Source organism: Balaenoptera acutorostrata, chromosome 13, assembly GCF_949987535.1.
Source record: "Balaenoptera acutorostrata chromosome 13, mBalAcu1.1, whole genome shotgun sequence".
Lineage (NCBI taxonomy): Eukaryota > Metazoa > Chordata > Mammalia > Artiodactyla > Balaenopteridae > Balaenoptera > Balaenoptera acutorostrata.
The window spans coordinates 78,337,774-78,350,065 of record NC_080076.1 but is presented as its reverse complement, the minus strand read 5'-3'; the positions used below and the strand labels follow the sequence as shown (position 1 = coordinate 78,350,065).

Here is a 12,292-nt window from a genome sequence, read left to right as displayed (position 1 = left end):
GAAGGACTCGGGTCAAGCACGTGGGGACCTGGCGAGGCTCCGGGAGAAAAGGGGGCGCTTGGGAGCCTCAGCCTCCCCCCATCTCTGCCACCCACTGATGGGCAGTTGTGGGCCCACAGGGTGGAAGCTCCCAGAATATTCAGCAGTTTTGCAAAGGGGTGGGCCAGGGAGACAGACAAGGAGAATCTTATTTTGTGCTTGTGTCTCTTCATCCTTCTGGGACCCTGACCTCCTTCTTCTCCCCTGCCATCCCCAGGCCTTATGTCTGTCCCTGATAAAGGCACTGTTTTCCTTTCCTCCCCACCCCATTCTCTCCACCAAATCGCTCCCGATGTCAAGATCCAAAGGCTGGAGCTTCTGGCTTCAGGAGTGAGACAAGGAGGCCTGGCTTAGGCCAGCAGGTTTAAAAAGCAGACCGGACAGCAAAGAGTCCATTTCCCTTTCCTTGGGAGTGGGCAGTGGGGTGGCTGATGGTCTCGGCCAACCAGGGGCCTGTTGCCCAGGCAACTCACCAGCTCTGCCTCTGTTGATTGGCTGCCACGGCGGAAGTCAGCCAAGATTTAAAGGGACGCCAGTGATTGCTCTTTTGAAAATCTACCAGTCCCACTGTGGGTGGAGAAATAAATGGTCTTTCTCCTCCTCAGCTGGGTCTTTTCCTGTCAAGAAGGGGTGTGCGTGGCTCTGTTTCTGGGGGCTTTCGGTCCATCCCATGGGGGAGCTTGCAACAAAATGATGAACCAGGACCATTGCCCCGTCAGCCTTGGGCAGCTGGAGATGGAGGGTCCCCATACTTCTCTTGTCCTGGGGCAGGCAGGGGGTGTGATGGTGGCAGAGGCAGACCCTCCCAATCCTACTCCCCAAGAGGGCACAGGTGAAAGCTCTGTTCTCAAGCACGGGCACGGCAATGCATACAGCTGCTCCCCGGTACAATTATTAGGAATGAGGAACTTGGGCTGGGAGCTGCGAGCCTCCTGGAAAATATGGAGGAGCTTGGAGACGCCGTGATCGGCTCGTTGGAACCTCAGAGCCCCAGCCTCTGCCCTAAGGGAGGAGGACCAGGTTCTGTCGGGAGAGACGGGGACGTATCCCTGGATCTGCAGCAAGTCTCCTGTCAGTCTCTGCAACATCCCAGGATGCTAGGAGGCTGTGGTGGATGCCGCGGCTCCAGGCGACCCCTTCCGGCCACCCTCAGGATAGCACTGCATCTTTCCTGCAGTGGTCCATGTCACCACCACCCCACCCCACTCCCCCAGCCAGATGGGCTTAGGTTTCTGTCCTACGCTCTAGTCACACAAAACTGGAAATGAGGTTTTGGAGGCCCAATTCTGCCAGTTTGGTGTTCCCAAACATTTTACCTTCTGTGATTAATTCTCAAACAAAATCTCACCTCAATGTACAAAATCACCCAGCCCCATGGTCCTCAAATCTCATGTGCATCCACACCACCTGTGGAACTTGTTTAAAACCCTGATTCCTGCCCTCACGCTCCCTCAGATTCTGATTCAGATCTGGGGGCGGTCCCAGGAATCTGCATTTCTAGCAGACAACCTGAGGGTGGGCTTTGAATCACAGTCTGAGAAATCCCTCCCTGGCTCCCACGCTACCCCCATGGAACCCATTTTGAAAACCACACATCTAGACTCACTCCCTCCTCATTTTATACAGGGTAAACTGAGGCTCAAAGAGAGGGAAAGAGCCTGGTCCAAAGTCTCCCAAGGGTCTGGGTCACGCACGCTGGGCTCTCAGCCTCAGTTATTCCTGAGGGCACCTGATTCTGGAGGCTTGTGGTTAGGATTCTCGGCCAAGGACAGGGTTCAGGAGGATCAACGTGGCTACAGGGATTGGCAGACATGAAAACAGGAAGGGCTGAGCCTGTTTAGTGCCTATCTGGGGCAACAAGGCCACATGGGCATCAGGGATTCAGGTACAGCTGTATCCAGCAGCTCAGGGCCAGCAGCTCAGGGCTGGCCATGTCAGTGTGGCTAGAGGCCAGTCCTGTGAAGCAGAAACCTCAGGCTGAGACAAGTGGGTCAGGTTCCTTATTCCATCCACTCCAGAGTGCCTCAACCCAGAGGGTAAGACTCATTCAGTGCAAGGCTGGTCCCCTGCCCAAGGGTTTCCATGCCTGGGTTCTGGGCTTAGGACACATGGGATTAGGATATCTCCAGGAGCCTGCAAGCCACAGCATCAACGAGGTACCAGACAGCCACGAGGAGACTCCTGGGCCAGGGGACGCTGAGAAGGGCCCACCGGCTCTTTCCGCCTCCCTCCAGGCTGGCTCTGGCATGTCCTCAGGGCCTCAGGGGGCCTGGGGCCACCTTCCGCTGCTCCTGATGCTGGAACTCCTCGTGGGCTTGATCCAGGTCTGCGAGCACCTCCAGCAGACGGGCAGCTGCCTCTCTCTGGTGAGCCAGGGCATCAGGACAGGCCCCTGGGAGAAAGAAAGGGAGGCCACAGGGGCTCAGCGAGGCCAGGGCAGGCTGCTGTAATTCAGATCCAGTGGCTTCCTCGGGCTCCATATGTGCCTGGTGCCCTGAGATCCTAAAATGTGCCAGAGCCGCATACACACAGCCCTCTGGCCTGCTGGTGGACTGGAAAGAGGAGAGTGGGAGGGGAGGAGAGGGCGGGGTGCTTAGCAAGTTGTGGGAGGTATCAGAGAGGGCAAAGGGACCTCCTTATCCCCTTACCTTCCGTGGCACTGGAGCCCTTCTCTGTGTCTGCCTCGGGAGTCGTAACCAGGTTGGAATCCTCCAGGAATTTCATCCTGAAAGTTAAGAGGGAGAAAACCAAGCTGGTTCCTGAGTCCCAATGCTGCTCTCGAACCCAGAGATTCTGCTGGGTGAAGGAGACATTACAGGTTCCCACTAAACCATCATCATCATCACAGCAAACATTTATAGCATGTCAGATCCTATTCTAAGCCCTTTACATGTATAAACTCATTTAATTAGCACAAAACACATGTAGGTACTTACTATTAGCTCCATTATACAGATGATCACTGAGACACAGAGAAGTAATGTAACTTACCTAAGGTCACACAGCATAATAATAATTGTTACCCTTTATTGAAAGCTAATTATGTGGCCAGGCACCTACAAAGTGCTTTACCTGTATTAGCTCATTTGTTCCTTAGGACAACCCCATGAGGTATGTACAGTTGGTACCCTTATTTTCCAGATGAGGAAACTGAGGGAGAGAAGGTAAGCAACTCGCCCAAGATCACACAGCCAGTGAGTAGCCAGTCCAGGATTTGAACCCAGGCAAGCCAGCTTCAGAACCCACACTATGAGTTGGAACAAATCTCCGTCACTGAATGACAGTGATCCTGAGGCCAGCCAGCAAGGTGGAGGGACACATCCAAGCTCTGTGCCCTGTGTCTCTGGAGTCCTGGGTATCAAAAGATCCCAAGATCCATGGGACTTCCCTGGCGGTCCAGTGGTTAAGATTCTGTGCTTCCAATGCAGTGGGTGCGGGTTCGATCCCTGGTCGGGGAACTAAGACCCCACATGCTGCGCAGCATGACCAAAAAGTAAAAATTAAAAAAAAAAAAAAGATCCCAAGATCCAGTTCCACATTAGGGTCCACCTGAGGATGCTTCCCTGGAACCTGGGCCCCCGGAAGCTCATCAGATGCACATGAAAAGAAAGAACATGTGGACATGGGGAGGGCACAGTGGGTAGCTGCCCCAGCTGGTCATAGTGAAGTGGGTTGGGTGGTGGGGAGGACGCACCTGAGCCGGTCCCGCCCTAGAAGCAACTGCCGATACACCATTTGGGTCTCAGCATCGGGATCCAGTGGGTCACTCCAGTCGCCCAGGGTGACGGCTGAGTGCGTGCGGCTGCAACCGGCAGCTGAGGGGGACACGGCATCATCATTAACTTCCCATTCCCCTTTCAGAAGCCCCATGGCCAAGCCCTACCCCTTCTGCCTCTAAAATCACCCTTCAAACCTACTACTTCCCTCAAGCCCCACTGCCTCAACCTTCGCCCAGAAGAGCCATAGTCTCACTTCTCTCCAACCCCCTCCCACATTCTAGGCTCCAGCCACAGACCTTTCTCAATCCTTCAGCCCACGTTTGCTCTGCCTGAAACACTCTTCCTTCCTCCAACTTCACTACTTAACTCTTATCCTTCTCAGGTCACATTTAAGCAGCACCTACTCCAGGAAGCCCTCCTTGCTGTCCTACCCTGGGGCTGGGTCAGAGGCGTTCTCTGGAGTCTCAAAAGCCACACCTTGGCACTTGTAACACTGTATTACAGTGGTCTGGTTATTCACTTGTTTTCCTTGAGAGCAAGCCTGATGTCTGTGTACCACTAGACGCCTGGCGTTTAGTGGGCGCTTAAAAGATATCTGTGTGCCAGGCAGTGTTCTAATCGCTTTGCATATGTCAACTTATTTACTCCTCACAGCAATCCTACAAGGTGGACACTATTATCAACCCCATTTCACACTTTGGGAGACCTTAAAGCAAGAGAGAGGTTAAGGAACTTGCCCAAGGTTGCAGCGCCAACCCAGCCAGAGGTGGGACACTCTCTGATTGACAGGTGTGGAGGGCGGGGCCTGAGTCCGCCCCGCCCCCTCACCTGAGCGCTCGGCCTGGAGGCAGCAGGTCCAGTGCGCGCTGCGGAACGCACCGGGGTGGCAGGCGGCCAGCTTGTCCGGATTGGGGGCGCTGGCCTTGCGCAGGGCCGATAGCCACTGGTTGAGCTCGTTCACGTTCTTCAGGGAGTTGGTGGGGGGCGGTCAGAGGTGGGGTGGGACCCAAGGGGCTCCCTCCGCTCCTCCCTCATATTCGCGGCGCCTCACCTTGCACTGGAGGTAGGTGGTGTGCAGCGCTCCCGCGCCGTCCTGCGTCACCACCTGCATCACGTGCGGCAGCTGGAAGGCGCCCTCGTCCACGCGCTCCACGGCGCGGATGTGCGACACCGGGATGGAGGAGCGCGTCTGTGAGAGAGGACTGTCGCTGCCGGGCGGGCCGGGGGGGCTGGGGCTGGGGTGGCTGTGCCCAGGGACAGCTTTCCTGTGGGTGTGTGCCCTGGCGTGGGGACATTCACCCCGTGCATCTGTGCTATGTGCGTGTCCACTTGGCAGTTCCATGAGTCCTGCAGTCCTGGCCCATCACCCTCTAAGTGACAACGTCTCTGGACATCAGCTTCCACCATCTTCATCCTCATCCTCCTACTCCTCCTCATCGCAACCCCTGACACAGCACTTGAGATGTAGTTTAAGCACGATACATTTCTCAACTTATTTCATCATTACAACAAATTTCTGAGGTTGGGTCTATTATTCCTCCCAATTTATAGATGAGGAAACTGAGGCACAAGAGGATTAAAGGACCCTCCTGAGGTCACTCAGCTGGTGGAGCCAGAATTGGAACCCAGGGAGTTGAACTCTAGAATCTACACTCTGCTGATAAAGTAGAAAGAATAAGTTGTGGGCACCCTCTCCAGTGTTAGCTATTATGATCTGTAGATGTGCAGACACAGAAATGGGTAGATCCAGTGTGTGTCTCAGTTTGTGCTAGACTTGAATGGCAGCCCCATGAGAGCAGGGAGTTTATGTCTTGTTTACTGTGGTATCTCCAGTGACTAGAACACTGCGTGGTACATAGTAGGTGCTCGAATAAATGCTTGATGGATGAATGAATGAGTGAACAAATGCCTGGATGTGAGTGCCCGTCCAGCCGGGCATGTACCTCTGGGTGAACAGATCCAATTTTCTGTGAGTCTCTATGGTATGTGGGCAGAGACCTGGGTGGGCACATCTGAGTGGGGTTAAGCAGTGTCCATGCCCTGTGCATGTCCACATCTGGGAGGATACGTCCCAGCCACCATAGGTGCACGTGCTGAAGAATGTTTGATGCTATGTGTAGGTGTTTGCCTGTCCGTGTCCTGTGCCCACACTGACCCAAAGATAGGAGCAGAGCCTGGCCTCAGACTTGCTGGACTTGCTAAGCTGCTAAGCTGCCATGGGGCCTTGGGCAGTCCTTGTCCCCTCCTGGACCTCAGCATCTCCCTGGGTACAAAGAGGCAGCTCTATGAGGGAGGCCACCCCTGGAAAACCCTCCACAGTGGGCTGGAGCCCCACCTGCCACTCAGGATTCCTGGAGTAGGAGAGCATCTCCCCGCTGAGCCGGAAGTAGCGCTTCTTGAACGCAAAGCGTGTGGCCAGGCCAGAGGGCTCTTCCTTGCGCTTGAGCAGGTAGCCTTCTCGAACGGTCACCGAGGGCGGGACCAGGGCCCTGGCTGGGCCCCCAGGCTCTGGGAAATGGGGAGGGGGGACTGTGAACCCTTCCCACCCAGGCTCAACCTGCCGAGGGCCTCATGGAGGAGCGTGATTCTTGGCTCCCCTAGAGGCAGGAGGATGGAGAAGATGACTTTGGACTCCACTTTCTCCATAGGGAAGGGGGGGGTGGGCTGGCAGGGAGTGGGGGGCCCAAAGTTGGCCTTGGCGATCCCTTTCCAACTTGAGCAGGCAGCCAGCAGGGGGAGCTACGCCTTATGGAGTCAGTCCAGGGAGTGCCCTGGATCTAGCCACCCTTAGGGGGTCCAGACACAGGCCCTCCCCAGCACACAGGGACTCACCAGGCCACCACCAGGCCTCCACATTTCAACAGGTTGCTCCTATGTGACTTGGACCCAACTGTCTCATGACCCGGGCCCCACACTGTGATATAGACTCACCCCCAACTCCTCTGCTTAAAACTATCCCGTAGTTCCATTTCACTCCAGGTGAAAGCCAAAATCCTTCCAGCGACCCCACATGATCTGCCCCTCCCCACCTCTCTTTCACTCCCTCTCATTCATTCTTCTTCACTGGCCCCTTCACTGTCACTCTCTGTCCCCACCTCAGGGCCTTTGCACATGCTGTGCCCAGCCTGGAACACTTCCCCAGGATCCTCATGGCTTGCTCTCTGTCCTGTTTCAGGTCTTTATTCTAATATCACCCTAGTGAGGCCATTCCTGGCCACCCTCTCTACAAGAATGACCTGCCACCCCCAGCCCAATATTCCCTTCCCTCTTTTATTTTTTCTCCTAAGCACTTATCACTCCGTTAACACATGTGATTTGGTAATTAATCTTGTTTACAGCTTGTTGTCTCCACTAGAATAAAACTTCCACGAGAGCAGGAGTTTCTTCTGTCTCGTCCACTGCTGTTTCCCCAGCACCTGGAACAGTGTCTATTACAAAGTAGGCACTTAATAGATATTTGTCAATTGCATGAGTACCATGCCACGATTCCCGCTCACATCTCCACACGGGCTGGAATGGTCTGGAGGGCCTGAGTCTGTTCGTCTGTGGGACCTAGCACGGTATGTGCCAGGAAATGTTAGTTGACTGACTAGCTGACCCACAGGTCCACGGTCTCAGTGCTAGGGGTGGGGGAGGAGTGGTAGAAGGGCAGGTCCCGAGGGTCCAGTGGAATGACAAGCTGGCTGTGGCAGGGCCACAGGAACTCACCCTCCTTCCCATCCACATCCACCAGCTGGTCCAGGAAGTCTCTCACACGCGAAATACTCTGCAGCAGGAAGGGGTGTAGGGGCGACATCCACAGCTCCTTGCCCTGGCCCAGCTGCTGGCCCAGGTTTCCAATGCTCTGCACAGCCTGGAGCAAAGAAGCAGGGGATGCCAGGGCCAAGGTCACTGCAGTGAGGAAGGCCCTCTGTAGACCCAGAACAGAGCCCCAGAGTCCTGGCTCCCAAATCAGCGCTCAACAAAAGGAGAAAACTCCCAGCAGCACCTGCTTTATACGATATCTGTCCCTCTCTGTGCACAGATATGTACCCCCAGTGCTTTTATTTTGTCCCCTCCTGAACCCAGATAACCCCATTCAGGACTGCTTGATCCCATCGTGCATACTCGAGCCCATCAGAACCTCAGAATGTGACCCCTTTGCAAAGGATGGTCTGATTCATACTAAGGCATAAATGACTGCTAGCCTGCTTCCCGCTTTCCCCCTGGAAGGGTAGGGGTTTTGTTCCAAAGAGGGAATTAGAAAGAGAAATGAATGCTTTCACATTCAGGATGGAAAGCTAATGGTGCCGTTTCAAACTGAGGTTTCTCTGGGTCTCATTTGGGTCTTCCACGGGTCTGGCCTCCGCTCTGTTCCTCCCATGCTTCTCACTGGCTAAGGGCACCCAAGATGGGGGGCTCCACTGCCGGCACCTTGGCAAGCAGCAGCAGTGAACGGCTGGTCTGGGGATCTGCGTGCTGGTCCCGGAGGTCAAACAGCTTCGGGGTGAGGATGGCAGGAGCGAAGAATCGCAGGAAGAGAAAGCCACTTATGGCCAGGTTCTTCACATCCTGCGGAGAGGAGCAGCAGGTGAGAGGGGTCCCTCAAATCCACTTCCCAGCTGGGAAAACTGAGGCAGCAAGGACTAAAGATTGGTGGTACAAGGGGAAGTAGAATGGGAGACAGGTCAGGAGGCCATCCTGGTCTGCCGAGGAGGCTTTGCCTCTCTGGGCCTCAGTTTCCCCACCCGGAAAATGGAGTAATAATACCAATCCTGCACGATCAGACTTAGCCAAACATCCTCAGAGTCTGCTTTGTGCCAAGCACTGTGCTAAGGGCACAGCCCTATGAAAGAGGCATCATCATTATTCCCATTTTACAGCTGAGGAACCAGAGGCTCAGAGATGTCAAGTGACTTGCCCAAGGTCACACAGCTGCTGAGTAGAAGAGGCAGGATTCAAACCCAGATCTACAATTTCTGATAATGAATAGCAACGGGCCAAATACTTCTCCATACATTTGCTTATTTAATATTCACCCTAGGAGGTGCTGTATCTCCATTTTTGAGAGGAAGCAACTGAGACCCAGAGAGGGAAGGTCACTTGCCCAAGGCCACACAGCTATAAGTGGCAGAGCCAGGATTTGAACCCAGGCAGGATTTGAACTCTGCTCTTCACCACACTCTCCTGCATTCAACACTAGCTATTGAGTGTCAAAAACTAAGCCTGAACTGTCACATTTACTCCTAAAGCAATCCCATGGGGGTAGATACTATTATCTCTGTTTTCCAGATGAAGAAACCGAGGCTCAGTAGTGAACCCAGTTCAGCTGGCTCCCTGCACATCCCCCAGCCCCAGCCTCCGCCCCCTACAAACTGTAAAGTATGGCGCCCCTCTGTGTGAGACCCAGGCCTGGTCCACCTGCATGCACACAGGGCTGCTTCCCCCAGCTCCAGCAGAGGGGACCTGGGGAGAAGGCGTCTCTCTATCCTGGGTGCTGGCTCCCCCCAGGTAGCTCCTCACCGACCCCTCACACTCACCAAGCTATACTTAGCCCGAGAATGTGCTGCAGTGTTCATTTAGGGGCTGTATTCACACATAAGACAATACCCTCTCTGGGTGTGTGCCAACTTCCCGGGGGCACCTCTGCGTTGACAGTGAGCCCTGCCGGGAGCTGGGCACCTGGAGCTGCCCAGAGGTGAGGGTGGAGGTCCCACTCATCGGGAACCCTGAACCGCCCCCAAGGCTGCCCCCCCAGCCCGCCGTGTTCCAGGGTAATTTTAGCCTTTGACATCAGCTCATTAACTTCCTCCTTTCTTGAGAAAGTGTCAGAGCGGCAAGGAAAGGGGCTCCCTTGGGTTCCCGCGACCCCATCCATCCTCGTGGGCCTGAGGAAGTCTCTGCTCCCTGCCCGTGGCCTCTGCCTACCGCGGAGGCTGAGAACTGGGGGACACTTGGGTGTCATTGATCTTGGCTCCTCCCACAAGGGCCAGGCTGTCTGGGGCGCTGGCCTCCTGCTTCCCTCCCTTCCTTCCTGCCTTGGCTGTGTCCCACTTAGCACCTCCACTGGCAACCCAGGCAAGAGCCCTGCAGCTGGGGGGTAAATCACCCATGTCCCAGTTTGGAGGCCCAGAGCTCACTCCTCAGGCGGGGATGAGGGAAGAAGGAACAGATTCCCACTGCGAGTCTGGAGGCCTAGCTTTGAGTCCACGACTCTTGGCCAAGGTGCCTCACCTCTCTGGGCCTCAGTTTCCCCATCTGTAAGTGGGGAGAGGTGTGGCATAAATCAGGACCTCTTAACCCAGGCTCTAGGGGTTGGGCCATTACATCTCCAACATTTAGCGGGTCCTAGAGCTTTCTGCAAAGTGAACCCCAGTCTGCATTTCTATTATGTCAGTGCTGTGTAAGACCTAGCCTCACTCGGTGTCATTTGTAAGCAAGGACTGTGACGACCACCTTGGAAGGCATGCTGAGCATTAAACCTGGGGGTCTCAAACTGGTAACCCACAGGCCAGTCCAGCTGCAAACATGTAATGATTGGCTCAAAGTATTACTGTTGTGTTATTGTTGTTAGGTAAATTAGTGCCAACATTTAAAAAATAAGATTCCACACATAAAATCCAGACTGTTGGATTAAAAAACAAAAAAACAAAAAAACTCTGAAGATCTGGTAATATTGGGTCCCCATTCCTACATGGCAATAATTGATTGTCTGGATCTGCCCCTTTAAGACAAGCTGTGGGAGCTCCAGTTTGCCACAGTCCCTACCACTCCCTACTGCTCGACACCTTGACTGCTCTGTTCATTTACTTCACCTGCCTGAACCCTACAGCACCTGGAGTTCAACTTTTGTATCAGTATTAGAAAAGCACTAGCATGTGCAGGGATTTATTTTTAGACTTTATTTTAGGTGTCTGCTACTGAGTACTCTGTGCCAGCCATCTCTGTCTCTCTGTCTCTCTGTCTGTCTCTCTCTCTCTAATAGCTGGAATTTAAGAAGCACTTGCTTTGCGCCAGACTGTATTATTTGTTGGTTATGAGCACAGATTCAGGAGTCTGCCTGGGTGGGTGTCTATCCCATCACTACCCCCTCCTAGCTGTGTAACTTAACCTCTCTGGGCCTCAGTTTCTTCCTCTGTAAAATGGAATAACACTGGCACCCAGCTCATAGGGTGGAAGTGAAGACTAGACGAGGTAATAAATATGTAAAACAAGGTCTGACTCCTAGAAAGGGCTACATATAGTGTTAACTGCTATTATTATCATCATCACGATCATCATCATCATCACCCCTGGGTCCTAGATCCTATCAGAACACTGTCCCCACTTCTGCCAAGACACACAGCACTTCAGCGTGGGCAGCCCAGGTTTTGTCCCGCCCCTGCCCTTCCTCTCCCTGTGACCCTGAACAAGCTACTGCCTCTCCCCAGCCTCAGTCTCCCCATCTGCCCAATGGGAGTGCCTGGCCCACCTCGTGCTCTGCCTGGGGAAAGCGCTCCTCCACGCAATGGCGTAGCTGCTTGAAGGCGAGGCAGATGGCGGGCGGGCAGCGCCCCACGGAGCCCACAATGGCATCCATGATGGGCCCCAGGTAGCCCGTCAGCAGCCCCAGGCTGACCTCCCGCACGTGCTCCTCGGACGGCGCACCCTTGAAGGAGATTCTCCTGGGGGAGCAAGTGGAGGGCTCCGCCTCAGAGCTTGGCATTTGCCTGCTTAGAACCCTCCATGGGCCCCCACTGAGCTCAGAGAGCACCCACCTTCCCATCCCATCTCCACGACCTCCCCTCCTACCATTCCACTGCAGCTGCTTAAACACACGGAGCTTATTTCTGTCTTGGAGCCTTTGTACCTGCTGATCCCCCTGCTGGGAATCACCTCCTCAAAGAGGCCATCCCTCCCCCACTGCTCATCGTCATGGACCCTGGTTCAGTGCATTTTCAGTGTGGACCTGCCAGACACACACTCCTGCCCCAGGGCCTTTGCACTTGCTGTTCCCCTTGCCTGGAACACTCTTCCAGCAGATCTGTGCACGACTCCCTCCCTCAACTCCTCCAAGTCTTTGATTCCATGTCCCCTTCTCTGGGAGGCTGTCCCTGTGACCACCCTACGGAATATCGCAAGCCCCTCCCCTGCTCCTGGCTCTTCCCAGGACCCTCCCTCACTTTATCTCCCTCCATTCCACTGATCGCCTGCAATAACCTTCTTCTTTAGTTTATTATCTGTCTCCCCCGAGAAGAGGGATTTGTATCCATTTGCTCCCTGCTACGAACTCAGCATTCAGCCCAGTGCCTGGCACATAGTAGGTGCTTAACAATTGTTTCGTTGAATGGACGATGGAATAGCACTTTTCTATCTGCAATGATCTTGTTCCCTTCCTTCCTGTCCCCATGCAGGTTTAGGGTCTGTCTTGCCTACCCTCAGATTGTGAATTCCATGGAAGCCAGGCTGGGGGTTCTCAGCCCCACTGTGCCCTGAACACAACAAGCTAAGCCCTGAACTAATTGTCTCTGGCATTGAATCATTTAATCCTAGTGGCAACCCAATGTTAGATTAAG

At 54.3% G+C, this 12,292-nt stretch overlaps 1 protein-coding gene across 4 annotated transcripts in view; it reads right to left on the bottom strand.

The window, feature by feature from the left end:
• Positions 1–1,272: 1,272 nt before the first annotated feature.
• Positions 1,273–12,292, bottom strand: part of RASAL1 (RAS protein activator like 1) — a 29,731-nt gene continuing 18,711 nt past the window's right edge. For all 4 annotated transcript variants that reach the window (XM_007170873.2, XM_028163671.2, XM_028163672.2 and 1 more), the window contains 9 exons: positions 11,209–11,401; positions 8,172–8,309; positions 7,467–7,611; positions 6,094–6,266; positions 4,810–4,947; positions 4,587–4,722; positions 3,734–3,854; positions 2,688–2,764; positions 1,273–2,431 (listed from right to left, as the gene is read on the bottom strand). In XM_007170873.2, coding sequence (XP_007170935.2) covers positions 2,292–2,431; positions 2,688–2,764; positions 3,734–3,854; positions 4,587–4,722; positions 4,810–4,947; positions 6,094–6,266; positions 7,467–7,611; positions 8,172–8,309; positions 11,209–11,401 — 1,261 coding nt within the window. In that variant the 3' untranslated portion in view covers positions 1,273–2,291. The remainder of the gene's footprint in view (positions 2,432–2,687; positions 2,765–3,733; positions 3,855–4,586; positions 4,723–4,809; positions 4,948–6,093; positions 6,267–7,466; positions 7,612–8,171; positions 8,310–11,208; positions 11,402–12,292) is intronic.